Raw genomic sequence first — 20,973 nt, 5'->3', positions numbered from 1 at the left:
ACCGGGTACGCCCATGCTATTAGTTATCTTCTCTTGGTGTCATAAAAGGTACAGATCGTAAATGGGTTACCACGTGCGGCTAAACCGATTAAAGACCTACCCATGCAGGGGCTATGTGATCTTAGAGGTCACGGTTATGCAAACCATAGTGTGCATTTTAAAATGCAATCTAAATTAATAATTATAAAATAAAAATATATTAATAAGGGCGAATTTATAGCTTAAACTTAAACAAAATAAATATATGCACAAAAAAGGGGTGTAATTCTGCATTTGTTTTTGTGCAACGTTCCCTGAGTGTGACATTTTTCGGTCATTCTATTTATATATACGATAATTATAGGAACATGACTTTACATGTTAATGGCGGATTATGACGCAATCGGAGATTAATTTTGAACGTTATCTGCACAGTTGAGCTTAGATATCCATCTCATGATACCTTATATGACACTAACGTTGAGCATGTATTCGTTTTAGATCTACGTGTTCTACGAATGGTGGCAGCTTTGGTTATTTAATCTACATTACATTAGATTTGAGATCTATTCGCGTGGTTTATGGGAGACGCATGAGACAGTAGTAATAGATTTTTTTTTTAACAAATAGAGTTGGAAAGCACCGATGCTACAATTAGAAATTTCCCATGATTCAAACTGTACTTTATTCACGTGATCTCATTAAGACTCCAAGAAAACTTCTAAATATAGACACAACTATTCTTCGTACCATGCGCAGAACGCTTGGGAAATCCCCGCGGAAAGACATCTCATCGCGTTATTGGCTCTACTTGGTCACGTGATTCGGGACTTTCCCACGGAGTTGGTGCTTTCCAGAATTTTGTGTATTCACATTTACAAAAATTTAAAGTTAGGATTTGTTGTTCATTGTTTCGATTATGCCTTATTTTTTATGTGGACTCCAGGTATCCAATCATGACTTTAAACATTACATTATAGAGCTTTTTTTCTGAAAATCAGACACCATTTTCAAAATGGAGGCATCCATAACGACCTACTTTTGAGTCTCAAACCTTCCACCTCAACAACATGGACGAAAAAGAGCAGGCTGACCGTATGGCGGCAGCAGAAGCTCTTTTTCTGATTTCAGCTCGCGTTGATAAAAACAGGCAAATTACAAAAACGTCCAAAAGAGGGCGAAAAAAGAAAAACGATGTTAATGAGGTTAATGATGTAATTAAGAAAGGCGAAGACTTAGGCTTTACTCATACTGTTAGTCGCAGGGGCAGAGGTAGAAGGGGCGGTGCACAGAGTCAAAGAGGCACTAATGGTAAAAGTACCAGAGGAGGAAAAAGTAATTCTAGTCCTAGGGGTAGAGGTGCAGGAACTGGACGAGGCAGAAAGACTAGTGCAATCCCTTTTAATGAGTCTGACAATGACAGTCATAATTTTGACAATGAAGCAGATTTCAACGACAGTATGTCGGTGTCATGTTTTGAGACCATATCATCCACTGAAGAAATTACGAAGAAAAGGTCCAAAACAAAAACTTCTAAATTACGAGATCAGCGAAAATCTTCTCAGCTTTCGAGCAGCTCCTCAAAGTCACCCTTAGGGGCTGGTTTATCTCGAGAAGAGGAGCAAACATCACATCAAGCTATTGGTTTCACTGGTGCAACTATTTCGATTCCAGAACACCCTAGCAGACGAGGCTCTGCTGAAACATCACAAAATGTCTCAGGATCAGTATCAAATGTGAAACAGCAGCAGGTACTACACAGTTTTTGAACTCTAGATCTAGTCTCTAAAGTCAAACTTATGCAATAAAGAAGAATCAAACTGTATAAATTGATTTAATTTATATGCATAGTAGATCTAGATTATATTCTATAAAAGAAATTTAGGATTATAATCATTATATCAACCTTAGCACTTAGCTAGGTTAATAATGTAGCCCCCTCCTCCCCCCCCCCCCCCCCCAAAAAAAAAAAAAAAGTAAAAAGAAAATGAATGTTTGTTCTTGTGTGTCTGTGGAATTAGAGAAAGACTTCTTAAGCTGGTAGTTTTTTTAAAAGTAGCAACAAAAGAAACATAAATAGTGCATTTATGTCATCTTTGTTATTCAAACTAGTCAATATCATGCAGGGTGACAATTATCAATAAAGTAGTGTTTGTTTTACATAAATTCAGATGTTCCTTTAGAATTAAAGATTATTTCGTCCTTGCTAAAACCACCTCCAGGACTGCAAGGGATGGTGACAGGCAAAGTTCAAACCCTGGACCATTGAGATCATAGTCCAAAGTGCATACCACGCTACCAGCCAGCATATAAGAAAATGGTTCTGTAAATATATTCTCTATAATATGATAAAACTGTTTAAAAAAAAGAGAAAGCAGTGGCCATTGGTGCTTATAAATAAGCAAGTAGCTATTATTGGCTGGAGGTGCGGTGGATGAGCGGTAAAACCTTAATGAAAAAAAATATTAGTCTACATATTGTTAACTAAATCTTCTGTATTTGTTAGGTTTATTTTAGGATAGTGACATGCAATAAACGATAAAAAACAACAACATATACATGTATAAGTTATTTCAGATGGTTATTTGCACCAAAACTATAGCTTGTAACTCTTGAAAAGAGAAAGGTAATAGATTTACACTCATAACATTTTAAAGTTATATAGCTCCTCCTTTGTGGCCGAAGATGAGCACATAAATCTCATTTCCTATGAACTCAAAGATGACTGTAAAGTCCAATCCTCAGTTAAAAAATCTGGCTGCATACATGGCATGGATAAGTTGGGTTAACTGCAGATAGGCCTGCTTCTTCTCTCAGCTTTTTGTTTTCTCTGCGTTCTTTCTTGCTTACCATTCTCCTCCTTTGTATCTTGAGACCTGACACTCACGCTTCACGCCATAGAAAGCGATCGAGAGCTAGTGTTTCCCAGCCGTGAAGGCCGAGATCACACTCCTTGAGGGAGCTCTTAAATCTGAATAGTGCTTGTGTTGATCCCCCTGGGAGTGTTTTCCAATATCAATTGCTAATAAAATGTTAGCATTAAAAACAAGACATATCCCATTTATAGCAATAGATGAACATAAAAAAAAATGGGAAAAAAATAATTTTTGTTTTCTATTCATGTCTGAAAAAGGGTTTCTTTTTTTTTTTTGAGACATGAATTGGATTTTAAAATGTAAATTTAAGCTGTAAAATGATATCAGCATAACATTAGAAATCTATTAAAATACACTTTTTTTTTACATTGGCGGCTGCCCTAAATTTGTACGAAACTTAGGCATACATTGTTTTAAAGGTGATGTGTAAATGTTTGTGATGGGATGAAGTCTACATGTTTATGTAGCTCAACTAAGAGAAGGGTGATACTATGTTTATGAAGCATTAACAAATATGTCAGTGAAGTAGAATACATAACATCTTTTCTATTTTCCTAGGCCTACTTGTTTTTTTTTGTTGTAGAGATTGAATTCCATGTTCTTAATATAATCCTGGATTGCAATCATTACACAGCATTTAAATCTAAAAACTTCTTTTCAAACATTAAAAAAATATCTCTGTATAAAAAAAAATAAATTTACAATTTTTCTGCATCTCTAAAATTATTATTCTTAAGTTATGACATTGTGCATATTTTCTTTTCAGCTAAATTTAAACTCCAAAAACTTTGTGTCATCATTAGCCAGTCTGCCTCAAAACCTTTTGTCTTTCCCAAGTGACAGCATCGCCAACCTACCTTCCATTCCACTCGAACTAGAGTCTCTGCGTCTTTCATCTCAACCTACACCAAATCTTTCATCGCTTGGGGATCAGAATTCTGAAGTAGTTATGGATTATGAGGAAAATGGTGAAGATAGGTAATGCTATTTTTATACAATTTGTCAATTGTTCTATATGGAATTTATTGCATTTGGTGTCTTGAAAATCAAAATTATTCTGAACAAAAATTTATTTAAAAATTCATATTAAGGGCAATATAAAAATAAAATAATTTCAGTATCTATTTTAGACTTGCTGATCTCCACCTCGACAGGTCTAAATCCACTTAACCTGTATGGTGACTTACATGCATTACACAAAAAAGCAGTTTTTTTTTTCAAGAGAGTTTTTTAGCTTCTCAAGACCTCACCTAAATGAGGTGTCTTCTCAAAACCTCACTGAAATGAGGTTTAATGATTATGTTTAGTTTATATGAAGTATTTTGCTCTTGTCTTACTATCACTTGCAGCTACTGAGAGCTTTATAAAAATGTTTCTCTTCTTAACATAAAGATCCTTTGAGCAAGTGATTGTGTACATGTTTTTGTGGCCCATGAGGCTGTTTTATCTTCAGATACTTGTTAAACCTGTTTCTATTTTTACTGCAGTAATTAGCCACCATGCCCTTTTTAAAGAGCATTTGTAGTACATAAAAGGTTTGTGACAGATAGACATTCACCTGCCAAATAGAACGTTTGATTCAAATCTTATGAATTTTGCTTCATTTACTTGATCATGCATTTATCCTTAAATAATAAGTTTCATTTTCTGTGTAGCATAATGCTTTACCTGTACCTTCCAAATGAAAAACTTTATTGTATTTTTATAAAAAACGTTTCAAAATATATTTTTGTGAAAAAAACAAACAACTTTTTTGGGGTACTTATTTATTAATAAGTTGAGTCACAAAAAGTTACTTAAAATAAAAATTAGTTATCTTTTTTAATCACAAAAATTTACTTCGAATAAAAATATGTGTTGTTTTTTTTCAATAAAAGCTTCATTTTAAAGAAATTAATATTTTTTTTTGGATCATTTTATACACATTTTAGTTTAAAGTAGTATAGAACATGATAATGATAGTTAAACTACTAATAAAATATGAGGTGGGAGCATAAACTTAAGAACATTTACAAATTCCACAAAATTAGTACCAGCTTTTTAGTTTGTTTATTTTCATTTAAAATATATATACACACATTTTAATGTTTCTTTAGCTTGCACATTTATCATATTATAAAATTGCAATACCAGAGTTAACCTTGATACATTTTTTTTTCTAGGGAAAAGTCTGAAAAGTTTTTACCCTTGAAGAAAAGGAAATTGCATACCTCTACTCCCACTTCCAGTATGACATTTTCTGTGCCCACAACGACTGTTAAAGCTTCATCTGAATCGGATCAAGAGGGTAAGCTGGGTGTTCCACTATCTAATGAAACTGATTCTTTGGGAATGACTTGTTTATATATATATATAATATAATAAGGTGTGTCTTCAAGTCGAAAATGAATGAGGAATGCAGTATTTCTTGTGGTTGCGCATCCACAGCTGTGACCTACATATTTTTCCACATCCAATGCAGTTTGTTAAGTTGAACATTATTAATTTTGTTGTTAAACTTCAGTTTCTTGTATTTTAGTTGTATTAATAAACACCTGTGGTTCTCGCATAATATAGCAAGGAAGGCGTCAAATTGAATAAAGCACAAACTTATCTGGGAAAAGAAATATATAACCCATAAATCCATTAAGATTATTTCAACAAATCCAAATAGTAATGAAGAAGCAAAATTAGTGTAAATGTTAATATGTAACTACTAAAATGGAAGTTTCTGAAACTTTGATAAATACATTTTCTTAACTATTCCTGAAAACTATACATCACATTTGTTTGAAAACCTGTTCTTTTATGACAAAGCTTATATCAACTTACTCTGTCTGTCTGGCAAAAAAGTTTGTTCAAACTATTTCTCCCACACCCAATCTCGGATTAAGTTGATATTTTGCACAATTATTTCTTTTCCCTAACAAGACAAGAGTCATTGAAAAAAATTAACCAACTAGTTAATTAACTATTGGTAATTAATTATTTTGTTTACTATTTTGAATAAGGGAAAGAAATCATACTTAACAGATGTGAATTAGTTCCCTTGAGGACTCTTGAACCCTTAGGGAATTTCTTTTTATGCATTTAAAAAATGATCATGTAAACATTCACCAAGATACCCCCTTCTTCTCTATGCCTTTCCCAACTGGTCCAGACAAGTGATAGAATCATAGCACATTGAGAAAGCTAAAAGCTAAATAAAAACAATTAGTAAAATATTTCTAATTGCACAGATTTATTATGTCAAAGTCACTAATCAGTATAATTACACAATTGATCCAAACTAACTGATACAATTACACTTAATACAAGCATTGTTTTTTCAAAAGTATTTTTTAATGTTTTTCTTGTTTCATCTACATTTAATTAATATTTTTCAAGATGTGTTTTTACAGCTACATATAAATATACTTTGATAGACTTTCTATAATTGTATTCACTTGTTTTAATGCCAGAAAAATATGAAGCCATGTCACCAGAAGAAGAAGATGGAGGTAGTGAACCCCCTACACCTCCCACAAGGTCTTCCTTCACAGTGCAAGCTCCACCCATCATCACCATGCAGACATTAATGGAGATCAAAACCGCCCTGACTCCAGATGAGGATGGTGACTTGTGAGTGCCTCTATTACATTACTAGCTGATAGTTGTTGAAAATACATTTCAGATCTTACTATGTTGGGTTAAGGAAGCGGACTCTTGGGATTGTCTGATTTCTGCTGATTTATTTGAAGAGTCAACAGTCAACTCTTTCTCTCCGTAATTTTTTTTCCACATTCTGACGAAATTCTTCATTTTGCTTATTACTATTTCACTATCATATTATGATTAAGCTTCAATAGCTTTCTCGTTTGTTATCAGAAAATGTTTTAGTTGGAAGAGAGTTAAAAGGGGATGCGGCTCTTTTATAGAACACAAAGTAAAGTTTATACAATTAATCATTAATTAAATTTATTGAGGTCAAATCAATGATGGTATCGTCAGTTAGGAGAGAAAGAGTTAAGAATCACCACAATATTTATACGACATTTGCCAGTCTGTAATGTACATCTAATTGTGCTCCTTCTAGTATTTCTTCCCTTATATCTGATATCGACAATTTAATGCAGAGAACACCTTTTCTTTCCTCGCAGGCCTTTGCATATTGCAGTAGTCCATGAGAACATGAGAATGGTCATTAAGCTCATCAACCTGATGAAGATTGCTGGACGAGGAGTGGACAAATTTAATAAACAACAACAGGTCAATATTCTGTTTAAAATCAACAAGTGTATTGATTTACATGCTTTTTTTTTACAGCACTAACTATTTATTTATTCTGTAATAGCAAGTACAATTATTTGGGCACACTTAAGACAGAGTGTGTCAACTTGTGTTTGAATCTAAAGAATATAGTATTTCTGTATAACCTCATAATATTGTCAGAGCATAACATAAAGACCAGGAGTAACCATATTCACATATGAGTTAGTACACTACCGGTACTACTATTTCAGGCTATGTAATTTCATAAGTAATTTACAAAAATAGCATTTTAAAAAAATTAATTACTATTTTATGAAGTTGATGGTGTTCTGTCATTTCTCATTCTATTTATTTCTTGTAATGCTTTATTATTGCAAGGAGCAATCCTGCTGTCGCCATGTTAAGTAATGTGTCCTAAACAAAACATCTTTTTTTTTTCTATGACTTTATTCAGAACAATTTCATTGACAAAAAGCATATGCCAAATTTAACTGAATAGGTGTTTCATGAGCTACTGGAATAATTAACTAGTAGGCCACCATGTGAATTAATCTCTCTAAAACAATAAGCAACTTGTTCCGTTAAATACTCAGAATGTGAGAAGTCTTCCAGGAAAAAGGTTTTGGAGACACAGATATAAAACATTGTCTTTTAGTTTGAATGCAACTTCCCTAAAGCAGCTGGAGTTGACGTACTAATCTATACATTGTTTTAGAAGATTGAACTGTCAGAGTGTATGGGAAGGGCATTCAAAACTTCTTGCTATTCCTTTTGATGCAAAGTTTCCTATGTATTTAATATCTTATAGACAATTTTAAAGATTAGAAATTGAAAAAAAAAGGTTTAACATTTATTTGTTTGACATATAAATTATTGGTCTAACTTAAATTATATATATATATATATATATATATATATATATATATATGGCTCCTTTTGTCTCGAAAGGCAATGGATGCGCCCAAATGAGTCACTGGTTTTGGCTTAATCTTGAGACGGGGCAGAATCTGGTGTGGCTAATCAAGCCAATTCTAGAACGGCAGACTTTGCCACAATTCGTACATGTGTATGCCTCTGATTTAGGGCTAGCAGACAGGGCAGCTTTCTTTTTATCCCTCTTGATTAAAGCCGCTTCAATTCTTTTGTTCTCAGCAAGGGTTGTCCCAGCACGCACAGTCTGTCTCCATGCACTCCGGTCTTTGGCTATGTTTTCCCACATACTTTCGCTGATGCCTGAGGCTCTCATGTCTCGCTTGCAGACATCTCTATATGTTAGTCTTGGGCGGCCCTTGGGTCTGACTCCTTCCACAAGCTCAGCATATAAGATATCTTTCGGGATTCTACCATCTGGCATGCGGGTGACATGTCCGAGCCAGCGTAATCTTCTTTGTGTCAGGAAAGCATACATGCTGTTCATATTGGCCAATCTTAAAACTTCCTGATTGGAGACATGGTCCCTCCAAGAGATGCCCATTATGCGTCTCAGGCAGCGCAAGTGGAAACTATTCAATCTGTGCTCTTGGTACATGTATGTTGACCAGCTTTCACTGCCATAAAGGAGAGTGCTCACAACACAGGCGTTGTAGACTAGGATTTTGGTCGCTGTGGTCAATTTACCATTTTCCCAGATGCGCTTGGAGAGTTTTGCCAATGCTGTGGTAGCTTTTCCTATCCTTTTTGTCAGCTCGATGTCTAAGTCTAGGTTACTGACAATTGTTGAACCCAAGTAGGTAAATTCCTGCACCACTGAAAGGGTGTGGTTCCCAATTTGTATTATAGGTATTTCTGCGACGTCTTGTGCCAGGATTTCGGTCTTGGAGAGACTTATAGTAAGGCTAAACTCTTGACAAGCAGCTGCTAAGGCGTTCACTAGCTTCTGTAGACCTCCTTGTGAGTGAGATACGAGTGCCGCGTCATCGGCAAACAGCAGCTCCCTTATCAAGATACGACGCCTTTTTGTTTTGGCTTTAAGACGTGCCAGGTTAAAGAGCCTTCCATTGGATCTGCTATGGATGTATATTCCGTCTTCCAGGGATTTAAAAGCACTGGATAGTACGACTGAGAAGAAGATGCCAAATAGTGTAGGGGCCAGTACACATCCTTGTTTTACACTGCTCTTAATGGAGAATGGCCTGGAGGAAGAACTATATATATATATATATATATATATATATATATATATATATATATTTTAAGTTTTGTATTAATGGAATGAAATATATTATAATTGAGAAAATTTGTATTAAGAAATAATTGTTAAAGCTCTAGCAATTGTATTTAAAACATTCTGGAATAATTTGTGAAGTATTTATATTAATAATTGACCAAGACAGGTAGTGTTTTTTTTCTTTAATTTCTTTCAAATTTTTATAGTCCACATTTTTATGTTACATTATTTACATAAAGTTTTTCTATCATTTCTTCACAGACGCCACTACATCTTGCAGTCAAGCTGGATTTTCTCGATGCCGTGGATATACTCCTCAAGTCTGGAGCCAAGGTCAACTCTGTTGATTGCACTGGGTCATCTGCCATCCACATGGCTGTTCAAGGGAGATCAATGCAGTGTCTGCAGATGTTGCTAGAAAGATGCCCTGATGCTGAGCTGAATTCCAGAAATTTTGATGGTAATTATGTCCCATGTCATGGACCATTTGCCCCTATAGAAGTCCAATAATTACAAGTAGCAAAGTGCTTCAAGTTTTTCTTGTTCTAGAGCAATTTGAAATAAACCGTCTACTATTTGAGGATATTTTTATGGGGGTCAACTGCGGCTGAGTTTTCACAACAGAGCATTCTCAAATAGCCCTTCCTTAACATTTGACCCCTTGCAGAGCTGTCCTCGGTCAAATGTGTTTTGGCTGGTCATACACTGCCACCCCTATCTGTATTGCCAGTTCATTTATAACAATATATTAACTGAATTTGTTGATTTGTTGATTTGTTGATTTGAGGCACATCGGCACAATTTAGGCCATGTCGTGCCTGCAGTCCCTTAAGGACTACTCTCTCTCTAAACAACAAGGGCCAGATTCTATACAGTCATATAATTAAAATTAAGGTCTATTCACAGTTAAAATAGTAAAGGTAGTAAAAATTTAAATATTTGGTAAAAATCTAATGTAAATAGTGCATGTTCACAAATTCAGAAATCAGATCTTCGTAGATAGCCCCACTTCCCGAATAAAGCCCAGTACCTTCCCAGGGTCGACATTATTAAATAGTGTTTTTAGATTAGTGGCTCTAAAATGTTTCGCCCTGAACTGAATTTGTCCCTCTAACCACTTTCTATAGAGACTATTCCATATTTACCTCTATACTGCATCATTATTCTGCTTACTATAGCATTTTCTAAGCTTGGAAAAATAGTTGAACTCTTTATGAAAAATCTTACAATAGTTTTCAAAAACATTATCCAGTGAAACATTGTACTCACATGCAATAACCTTTCAGGGTTGACACCACTCCACACAGCAGTGGATAATGGAGATCTGAAGCTGGTGGAGCTGTTACTGAAGTATGGAGCTGAAATTGATGTCACTGTAAGTACACAGACAACATAACGTTTGTATGTTTCTGTATGTACTAACACATAGATTGACCCTCCAAGATTTGCATGACAGTATGACGATTAGAATAATAATAATATTGAACCTTTAAAACACACTTTGCATGAATACAACTAACTTTTAGTAAGAGTTATGGGACTTTACAACTAACCTTTATAGAATCAAAACTCAATGATTTGGTGAAAATGGTGAAAACAGCTAGTGTTTAAAAGCTTGAAATTAAGTGTTTTTTTTAAATACTTGATTTGACTTATCAATTTCAATTTATAAAAGTTTAACTCACTAATTATCATTTTACAGTTGATTTACTAGATATTGAAGTTTGGTTCATGACTAAAGCTAGATTCTGCTAACATGGAAGATCAGCATTTAGTTGTATAAATTATATTTATTACCAAGTTATATTAACTCACTCCGTCTGCCTGTCTGGCTGGATCCCTTATAAGTTTTTTTTCTCCCATTTCCCATTTTCGAATCGAGTTGAAACTTTGCACAATTATTCAATGTCGATGAAACACATGAAACAATCACAAAATTACACAATTAATTAATTAGTGCTAATCAATTAATTTTTTATTATATATATAAAATGGGAAAAGAAATCTTGCAGTATTGAGAGAAACAGTAGCGATTGAGCAGTTCTTTGTTGTTTTTTTTAAAACTATTTTTAAAAATATTTTGCTTGTTTCTATAAGCCTTTCTTGCACTTCATTTTAAGACAAGTGTGATTGGAGTGTACATTGTAATTTCTAAAATAAAACTTGTGATACTTGATATACATCTCATTTCCATTGAATACGCTCAACAAATTCAAGTGCTTCTTAAGCTTTACAATATTTTGATTCTTTTTTCAAAGTTAGTTGAAATACATTAAAAAGGATCATGTACAGTTGTCATTGGAAGGTGAAAGCTTTGATTTAGTGCCACCTTACATTGCAGTTTGAGAATGTAGTATTAAAACATAACCTGATAAGAAAATCTAGGTTTTTAGTGAAATGATTTACTAGAAGAATTTAAGGTTTTAAACTTTAAAATTTTAGTTGTAGAGGATGGTTATTGAACGAGTCATGTACTCTGCACAACAATTTACTTAAACTCAATAATTAAAGTCATATGCCCATTAGAGCTGGGGGAATTCAATGATGTCCTTAAATCCTGAATAGAAAATGTCATTATTCTTTGGAATTTATAGTGATTCAAGCTGGGTACTATTGGCTCAGAAACACAGAGATTTACCTCACACTCATCCCTGATAAGGGTTTGAAGCGAAATGCTTAAAGAAATGAGACTTTTTACTGTGAAATGTAATGTTACCAGTGGGATACTTCTTTTTTTTTGTCTCTCTCCTTCTTCCTTATTCTTTAGGTTTTAATGTAGGTATATGTAAGTAATGTAAGTAATTAATAATAATGTAAGTAATTCATCAGACAACGGTTGTCCCCTGTTATTTTATGTAGGCATCAGTATGCTGTTCAGTTAATATAATTTATTTGACTGTGATATTTCAAAAAAAACTTGACAGAAGATATTGATAGTGTTTTGATGATTTTAAAAGTGTGTAACGTATTTTAATTCCTATCATGACCTGACAGGATGGTAAGAGCGGCAGGACATGTCTGTTCCGAGCAGCGGAGAACAATGAGAAGGCCATGGTTGAGCTGTTACTGCGACATGGTGCCAACCCAGAGGTGCCCAATTATGCCGGAGTGACTACGGCCATGGCAGTTCACGGACGTAATCTGCATGGGGTTCTTAAACTGTTGGGCTCAGTGCCTACTGATAAATATTCAGACATGGAAACTAAATCCTTTGGAGCTGTGAGTGGAAGTCTCAAACATTTTTCTAATTCCTTTTTTTTTTCTCCAACCTTTTTGTTTAGTACGTAGTTCAGATTTGATTGAATACATGACAAAAACTAATTCTAGAGTTAAAGTCCCTTTTATATTGGTAAAGGAAAATCAGCTGGAAGGATTATGACATGGTGTGGCAGCACATTATTCAGGTGTGTTTAGAGATATCAGCTACATCAAACTTGGTCCACGAAATGTTAAGACTAACAAATGATTATCTTAATCATAAGGCTTAGTCTATAAATATTTTAAATTTAATTAAAAAAAAAATCATAGATCAAGTAGTTTTTGTTTGAGATTTGTACCTTGATGAAAAAAAGAAACTTCCGATAAAATAAGTTTTAGACATATTCAACCTTACAACAAGAAAATATATATAAATCGGTCACTCAGTACTTTGGGCACTTTTAAAAAATACATAATTTGTTTATGTTGTCTTCATCCATGTTTGTTTCTACTAACATCTGAGTTTTGTTCTTTTAATTAATAGTTATCAATAGTCAATTTAGTATTGCTGAAAACAGCAAAATAGTATTTACTGATAAAACTTCATTGCTGTTTTCTTTAATATTTAAACTTTCTGCACACCTACACATGGAGTAACCAAGATTCTATAACTTTGTAAACAGCAGCATGCCAATATGAACCTTATCAGCACACTATTGACAAATGCATTATTTTGATCTTTTGGGGGTTACAAAATGAAGCAAGAGAAACAAAAGTCTATTTTAAGCAAATAAAGCTCTTTAGTTGATCATTGCATATTGCAAACTTTATCAACATATTTTATATACATTTTATACACATTTTATACAATTTTGCCTTTTTGTAGTATACACAACCATTTTTTAAATTTTTAACTAGAAGTTCAATGTATTTTAATAACAAGCTAGAAAATATTTTGTAAATAAATTTTTAAAATTCACAACAAAACTCAAAAACTCATTCTTATAATATTTGTTGTCAACAATTTCTAAACTAAACCATACATGTAAGTATTCTCTAAACAAAAGTTGTAGATAGTGTTCAAAGGTATCTATCTTGAATGATGGGTATTAGAGTCTTCTTTGTAATTGTCCTAAGAGATGAGTCTAAGGCTCTTGGATTCTAGGCCCTAGGAAAGCTTGGCCTCCATCTGCCTGTCTTAACAAACTGTCTGGGAAAGATCCAAGCAGATGTGTATTATTACATCTATTACATATATCTCAGGATGGTTGGATTAGAGGAAGGCCAAAGTCTTAGCGCTCTGGGAAAACTTCCCCATGTTCCTTCTCTGTACCACATCAGCCTTTTAGGAGCAATTGATATGTTGGTTAGGGCTTTCTTTCCTCCCTGCCAGTGCAATGGACTCTGTCCTTATTGCTTCCCTATTGGCCTAATCGTCTCCTTTAACAACTGTTGCCACCTGAGTGCCACGTTGAGACTGAAACATTGCCCAGGAAGTGATTAGGTTAGAAATGCCTAAGTTTGACACTTCGTTCTATTTAGAAACATTTGTATTTCTATATTAATTGGGTCAAAATAATAAAATGGTTATTAAAATAATGACTTGCTTGATTAACAGATTGTATTTATGGCCTCTATCATAAAATAGCATTAATTTAACAAATCTTTGACTTTGTACTTTTTTTGGTCATAGAAATATACATAATTAAATTAAGGGGTAAAATATATAATGATGAGAACATGCTCATGATTAAGTGTTGTCTAAATTTGTATTAATACACAATTAATACTGTACTAAGAAGAGTTTGATTTTTTGTTTTGTAGATCTGCTATAATATGTGTACATGTTAAGATTTAGTACACAAACATTTAATGAAACAATATTTGTTTAAGGAAAACTCTCAGCAAGGGGAGATGACTCCTTCAAGGGAAAGTAATTCTTACAAAGAATCCCCTGAACCTAAAGAGAAAGCAGAATCTTCCAATGAAACAAAAGTCTTTCAAAATGTGTTTGTGGTCTCACAGGTAGGTTATTGCCTTTCTTTCATTCTGTAATAGTTGTTACCTAGTGCCTTGCTCCTGTTCAGTGCATGCTGGTCCAATCTCTTTTGGGAGCATGTGAGGGGAGGGGGTATTTGGGAGAAGATTTCAGCAGTGCTTTATTTAAGGTGCAAAGACAGCTCGGCTCAATTTGGGATTCAAACTTGAGCCCCCTTGTTAGGTAGCCAAGCAGCTTATGTCACTTAGCCTCATGTAACTTTTCAAAATACTAACATTGTTAAACAAAGAGTTTGGTTGAATTAATTGGCAGTAGAAGTCTTGGTTGGTTTATCCAATTTATTCTTTTTAATTAGTAGAATCAGTTCTAAGAGGTCCTCTTGAAATTGTATATTCACAGTATAAAATAGTATGAATCTTTGATGGTTTATCAAATTTATTCTTTTTTAATAAGTAGAATCAGTTCCATGAACCTGTTTTGATTGTATACAAGAATTCTGTCATGTACTCTTAAAATATAGTTAACCATCACATGCATTAGCCATTCTCTTATAAATAAAATGTGTATGTGAAACCTCATGCTTAAAAAAAAATACAGTAAATAGGCCATGATAAAGAGATAAACTGTTTGGTGTCCAAACCAAGGGGATAACTTGTGTTTTGAACGTCTAGATTTTCAAGATGCCCCTGAGTCCACCCCACTCTAATGGGTACCTGACATAAGTTTGGGAAAGAAAAGTTGGTTGATTGTTGTGCTGGCCACATGACAACCTTGTTAACCATGACCCATAGAAACCGATGACCTCATAGTTTGCAAGGTCTGAATGAGGAACATTACTTACTTTTTAAAAAGCTTATATCAATTCACTCTGTCTGTCTGGTACAAAGTTTGTACACCTTATTTCTCTGACACCCAATCTCGGATCAAGCTTAAATTTTGCTTAATTATTAATAAAAAAAATTAACCAATTAGTTAATTAACTATAGATTATTAATTATTTTGTTTGGTATCTCGAACTAGGGAAATAAATTGTACTTGACTGAAAATGGTGATATAAGCTAAATTAGTACCCTTGATAGGTTCCGCTCTAAATTGAAACAAATAATACATAACTATACATTCTTTTCTAGTCATAAATACCTCAATAGCAGAGTGGTTAGCATATCAGCCGGAGGAGACCTGAGCCAGGAGCTCCAATTCAGGTTGTCCCCCTCCCCCCCTCCATTTTTTTTTTTTTTAGAAAAAGCTTTTAAAAACCAATTATGGTACAATTAACCCATATATATCCCTTTCTCTCCCTCCCCCCATCCCCTTTCCCATTTTACCAACTGGTCCAGAGAAGTGATAGGATCATAGTGTATTGAAAAAGCTAAAAGCATGAAATAGTGCTAAACAAAAACAATTGGTAAAAATATTATTAATCACACAGATTTATTGTTGTTGGTCTATATCTATTACAAATTTAATTACATGATTGATCCAAAACTAATTGTAAGCTTTATTATTCATAATTTAAAAAAAAATGTTTTTCTTGTTTACTTAAATGTTATTTTGACACCCCCCTCCCAAGAAAAACAAAAAACAATCTTATTTTATCTTTTTTTAGATTAGTTTGTCATTTTAACTCTTGTGTTTGTGTTTGTAATGTTATTACAGCACCTTGAGCCTACATTTTGTTTGTTAATAGTGCTTTATTAATAAAATTATTACTATTATTATTATCTCAGAACAAAAACATAAAATTTGTTACCATGTTCTATTTAATACTTATGCTTTTTTTTTTTTTCTTTTTTTTTTTGAAGAAAAATGTTGTGGAAACAGACGGGGAAGGAAGAGTTAGTGGAGAAAAATGTTGGTCAGAGCCGTCCTCTCCAGGAGTTAAAATGGAGGTGCAAGAGGATGATGACCTGGAAATGTCCAGGGAGCCAGGTCTCCGCTCACTCCCAGAGGATGTCTTTCGTCAAAGAGATGCATTGGGGGACAAGCGTATGGAGGTGACACCTAGAGACAATAAACCTAAGCTGGTTGGGATGCTGAACAGGAAACAAGAAGTCTGGTTGAACAAAGAGCCTTCCAGAGTTGGGCCTTCTCCCATAGCTAGTGAGCCCTTTGGTAAGACGGCAGAAGCAGTCGCTGATACTAGCTCACTGACTAGTAACCAAGCCAGGCTATATCAAAAACTTCTAGAGATGTACAATATCGATCCCACCAAGACCTCAACAACGAGCTCTGCCACTGTTCTAGCATCTGCGCCCATTATTCGTAATGCTCCCATATCATTACCCCTCATATCATCTTCACCAAGGGCAATCACTGCTGATGAGCAGCAAAAAATGGCAGCCTCGAAGCAGACAATTGGTGGTAACACACTATTGCTTACTCAAACTGCCACCACACAGAAAGTGGTCGAAAATTCTCGGACAGGTCCAGGCCTTACTGCCCAAACCATTAAGACTGAAGTCATTGGCGGAGTTTCACCCCCTGATACACCCCTCAATTTAAGCAAGACAGTGAGTGGAAATTCTGAAAGTGGCTTGTCTCAAGATAGGGCTACCATTACACAAAGCATAACACAGCCGAAGGGAACAGTAATATCCTTGAGAAGGGTTTCAGGGGGTGAAAGGTTGGGGGACCTACCAGGCAGTCCAGGAGGCCAGTATGAAATGGTATTGCTTCCCATCAGTGACCCTAAGCTAACTTCACAGACCATGACTGTCAATATCAGTGCTATCAATCTAAGTCAGGAATCCCACGCCACTAGTGCATCCCCGCCAACTTCACATCACTTGGCTGAGACAGGAGGCAAAACTAAACTCGTCTCACAGAAGACTGCTTCCCTGGTCAGGGATTTCCTTAACAAGCAGCAGCGTTCATCTTCTCCCTCCGTCTCTTCAAGCACTTCTGTGACACAAATACCCAGCTCATCACAAATACCCAGCTCATCATCCATAGCACCTCCACTGCTTACATCTTCTGTCAGGACTTTAGCCTCTAAAGGACCTGTTTTTGCAGTTGGTCCCAGCCAGCCCCAGTCTGTCTTGATGGTTCATAGGACGCAAGCCAAACCAGTCCCTAGTGATAGAATCTATTCTGAGAGTTACGCCACTACAGTTTCAAAGATCATGAGTAACACACCTTCAGATGCCAGTCCATTGTTCTTAAATGAAGGGAAAGTAATTGACCTTAGCATGAATTCAGAGAAAACATTTTTAACCTCCCCTGTATTGATTTCCAAAAATAACTCAGACTCAAAACAACATCAGAATTTGGAACCTTCTCCTGGAAAAATAGTCGGTTTCAGTGGGGCCATTTTGTCAGTTGTCCCATCAAATAAGGTCAAACAAGAATCATATGTTGGTGACAAACCTGAACCGAACTCCAAAGAAAGTCTGCCAACTTTGCAGCACAAAAAACGAGGGAGGAAGCCAAATAAAGTATCACATGAGCCAGTCCCGGCTGCTGAGACCAACCTTAGCAAAATTAACTCCGACACAGATGAGAGGCTACGTCAGTTTTTAGGTGCCAAAAAGAATGAGGGCCTTCCCTCTGTGCTGGATGAAATGGAAAGAAAGAAGCAGACGGAGAGTTTAAATCATTCAAAAACTGCTGACACCACCTACAAGACTGTGGGTATATTTTCTGGGGATGTTCAGCATGTGCGCATTGGTAAAACATATTCAACTGTTTCCTTGACTTCCACTTCCTCATCAGCTCCTAACAGTGCTCCGAAATCAGTCATTTGATAGGATAAGATTGAGTTGTGTGACTCTGGTGGTGTTTCGCTTTATATGCTCATTTCGGAGCCTACAAAGTTGTGTGATTGCGGTCTAAGTAATAGAAGTTAAAAACAGACAAAACTAGTTTAAGTGCCCATAGGCAATATTCATGCTTTTTATTTAGCAGTGATAATGATTTCATCAGGTGATAATGAAATAATTAACCTGCATGTCTGGTGCAACATTCTTCATGCTGTCTCACTCTTGTCATATATTGTTATATAAGATTAAGCTGTGTAAAAACCAGGGCTTGACTTTGAATAAAACAAATGTAGCAAAAGAAACATTATACGCTGGAGACAGTATTGTTGATAAATGGTACTGCCATTAATTAGAATGGATAAAATTCCATTTGGTTGCCTCTAAAATTACCTCCACTGATGAGTTTGTGGCATTCAACGAGAAAATGTTTTCTTTCAATTACGATCTGAATTTACATGAAAAAATAAGGAAAATTTTATCACTCGTTAATCGTTATTAATTATTTTATTTACCTGTTTAGCAAAAAAAAAAATGTATATTTAAAATTGTAATTTTCCATTCATGATTATAGTTGTCATATTTTTTTTAAAACAACCATTTGTTATACAAGGTAGGCTAATTCATAAATTGTCAACTTTTTGCAATTATCAGAGAGTTGTTAGAGGGTGACCAATATACAACTTACTAACACTGTGATCCTATGTTCAAAGTTTCATTGGTTGTCTTTTGAATCTTGATACAAGAAGGGTTTTGATTGGTTGTGCAAGTTGTTGTTTTTTTTAACCAATAACATCTAGTTTTCTGTTGGCATTAAGAGTGTGAATGAAGAGAGTTGAAACTTGGTCTCTGTGATTGGTTGGTTTATAACTAAGAGATATGAAAGGGAAAAAAAGTTCTTTGATGACTGTTTCAATGACAAGACAAAAGTTAACAGCTTGGGTTTTGTGTGGCCAGTACAAACACCAGTTCTTATTCTCTCCCTTAGTGACACTAAATAACCTTACCCGTTTAGATGAGACCAATCGTCATAAAAGGCCTGACCTACAACATCGCAAAATATGGCAGTTTAGACAAATAGCTCGTTACCACGTTACAGATCTGTACGGTGTGGCAATGAGCTTTTGGTCTCCACTGCCTACAGGTTGTGACGTTGCAGATCAGTGTTGAGGCCTTCTATAAACTAATGGTCTTGGTTTAGAGCTCAGGTGGAGCTGAGCTGACCCAAGCATTAAAAACATCTGGTAACTGCAAGTTTGAGTTGAGTGATAACTCTTTCAATCTACTCAGTCTTGCAACTTGGTCGGGACTCTTACATTTTTTACTTTTTTAATTGGAAGTACTTTCTGATCTAAGATAAGCCGAGAATGTTTATAGATTGATGCTACAAATAGTCAACTCACTAGATGGAGAAGGAATGAGTCCCAAGATGAAACTTAGTAGAGTGGTAAATGAATACAAAATAGACTTGTAAAGTCTGTGATAAAGAAAATGTTAAAATAAAATCAAATTTGATTGGTTTGAAACTGGGGACTAAAACTAATACTGTATTTCTCAGAGTGAATCAAAGTGTTCATCCCTTGAAGTATTTCCAACCATTTTATAAGTGTTAGTTGTATTTGTATTATTTTGTTGTAATATCAAAGTGTTCAATGAAAATAGTTTGTATCATTTAGATCTACCTTCTTATTTCTAGTGGTCTGTAAAACATCACTCAATATTTGACATAATATTTGAGACCACATTCTACCAGGTAAAAACTGTGTGTGTGTGTGTGCTTGTACTGAAATTCAACTCCAAACAATTATCAGGTCTTGAGGATTAAATTTATTTAATAGAACAAGGGAGAGTATCCCTGTGGTTTATTGTTTGTGTGACCTCAATGCATTTATATTCCTGAATGTATGGATATTAAAAATTGACTATTGCTTTTTTTAATTTTTTTTTTTATCGACATGCAGTTTTTACTAGCCTTGATAAATTAACCTGTAAGTAAATTTTTTTTGAAACTTATAGGTTTATAAAACAAATAATTTAGACAACACCTAAAACTCTCTAGAGGTAAAATGAATTGCACAATAAATATCAAACTCCATATTCCTTACCCAACATGCTACAAGCAAATATTCTTAGGTTGACTGGTAACAAACTCCCATTGGGTAAATAATTTTAAAGTTTTGTAACTGAGGATCAATGTCGACATTGTCCCTTATTTATTTAGCAATCTGAAGGCTTACTCATGGGTCATCTTTTCTTCACAGGATTTCTTGTCTTAATTAACCAGAAAACTTAAACCGTACACTATTTTTTTCATTTTCACCTGTCCCTGAGTCTGTTGAACCATTGGGGCACCACACATGATGTTGACCATCTCTCCCCATGTCTTTGCCAGGAGTAAAGTCTCTTTCATTGATAGGGCTGTCCATTCTTTAACATAGCCCTCCCATTGCCACCTCTGTCTGCCTCTCATTCTCTTACCTGTAGCAAGGTCCTATCTCGTAATAGTGTTCTGCAATCATAGTTTTTATTTTTAACAATGGTCAGAAGGCCATCGTGGGACTTTATTAAGTATCCAGATGTGCCCCCCCCCCCCCCCACTATTTTATCCTCGCGCAGGTGATAGTGTTGATGGTTGTACATCAGTATCAAGTGATAGTGTTGATGGTTGTACACCTGTATCAATGCTTTACTTTCTTTACTTACCATATTAGGATAATCCCCTTGAACATTTCCACTAAGTTAATAACTTCCTCTCTTCTACTCCCAGAG

The 20,973-nt window shown here is 34.9% G+C and overlaps 1 protein-coding gene across 1 annotated transcript; it reads left to right on the top strand.

The window, feature by feature from the left end:
- The first annotated feature begins 747 nt into the window (after positions 1–747).
- On the top strand, positions 748–20,132 carry LOC106053738 (uncharacterized). Its single transcript, XM_013209340.2, has 10 exons — positions 748–1,730; positions 3,622–3,833; positions 5,018–5,142; positions 6,296–6,455; positions 6,974–7,082; positions 9,514–9,712; positions 10,539–10,627; positions 12,247–12,471; positions 14,344–14,475; positions 16,252–20,132. The coding sequence occupies exons 1-10, from the start codon at positions 1,050–1,052 to the stop codon at positions 18,190–18,192; spliced, it is 3,873 nt and encodes a 1,290-aa protein (XP_013064794.2). The 5' UTR covers positions 748–1,049; the 3' UTR covers positions 18,193–20,132.
- The last annotated feature ends 841 nt before the right edge of the window (positions 20,133–20,973 follow it).

The sequence above is a fragment of the Biomphalaria glabrata genome, chromosome 14 (assembly GCF_947242115.1).
Source record: "Biomphalaria glabrata chromosome 14, xgBioGlab47.1, whole genome shotgun sequence".
NCBI classification, from domain to species: domain Eukaryota; kingdom Metazoa; phylum Mollusca; class Gastropoda; family Planorbidae; genus Biomphalaria; species Biomphalaria glabrata.
The sequence above is the reverse complement of the archived record's forward strand: the minus strand, read 5'-3'. Positions and strand labels throughout refer to the sequence as shown.

Excerpts from the sequence above, each read along its gene's own strand:
- LOC106053738 (XM_013209340.2), top strand. The coding sequence starts at position 1,050 with ATGGACGAAAAAGAGCAGGCTGACCGTATGGCGGCAGCAGAAGCTCTT. Across the intron at positions 6,456-6,973 it reads CCAGATGAGGATGGTGACTT|GCCTTTGCATATTGCAGTAG; the intron begins GTGAGTGCCTCT and ends CTTTCCTCGCAG. Across the intron at positions 9,713-10,538 it reads GAATTCCAGAAATTTTGATG|GGTTGACACCACTCCACACA; the intron begins GTAATTATGTCC and ends ATAACCTTTCAG.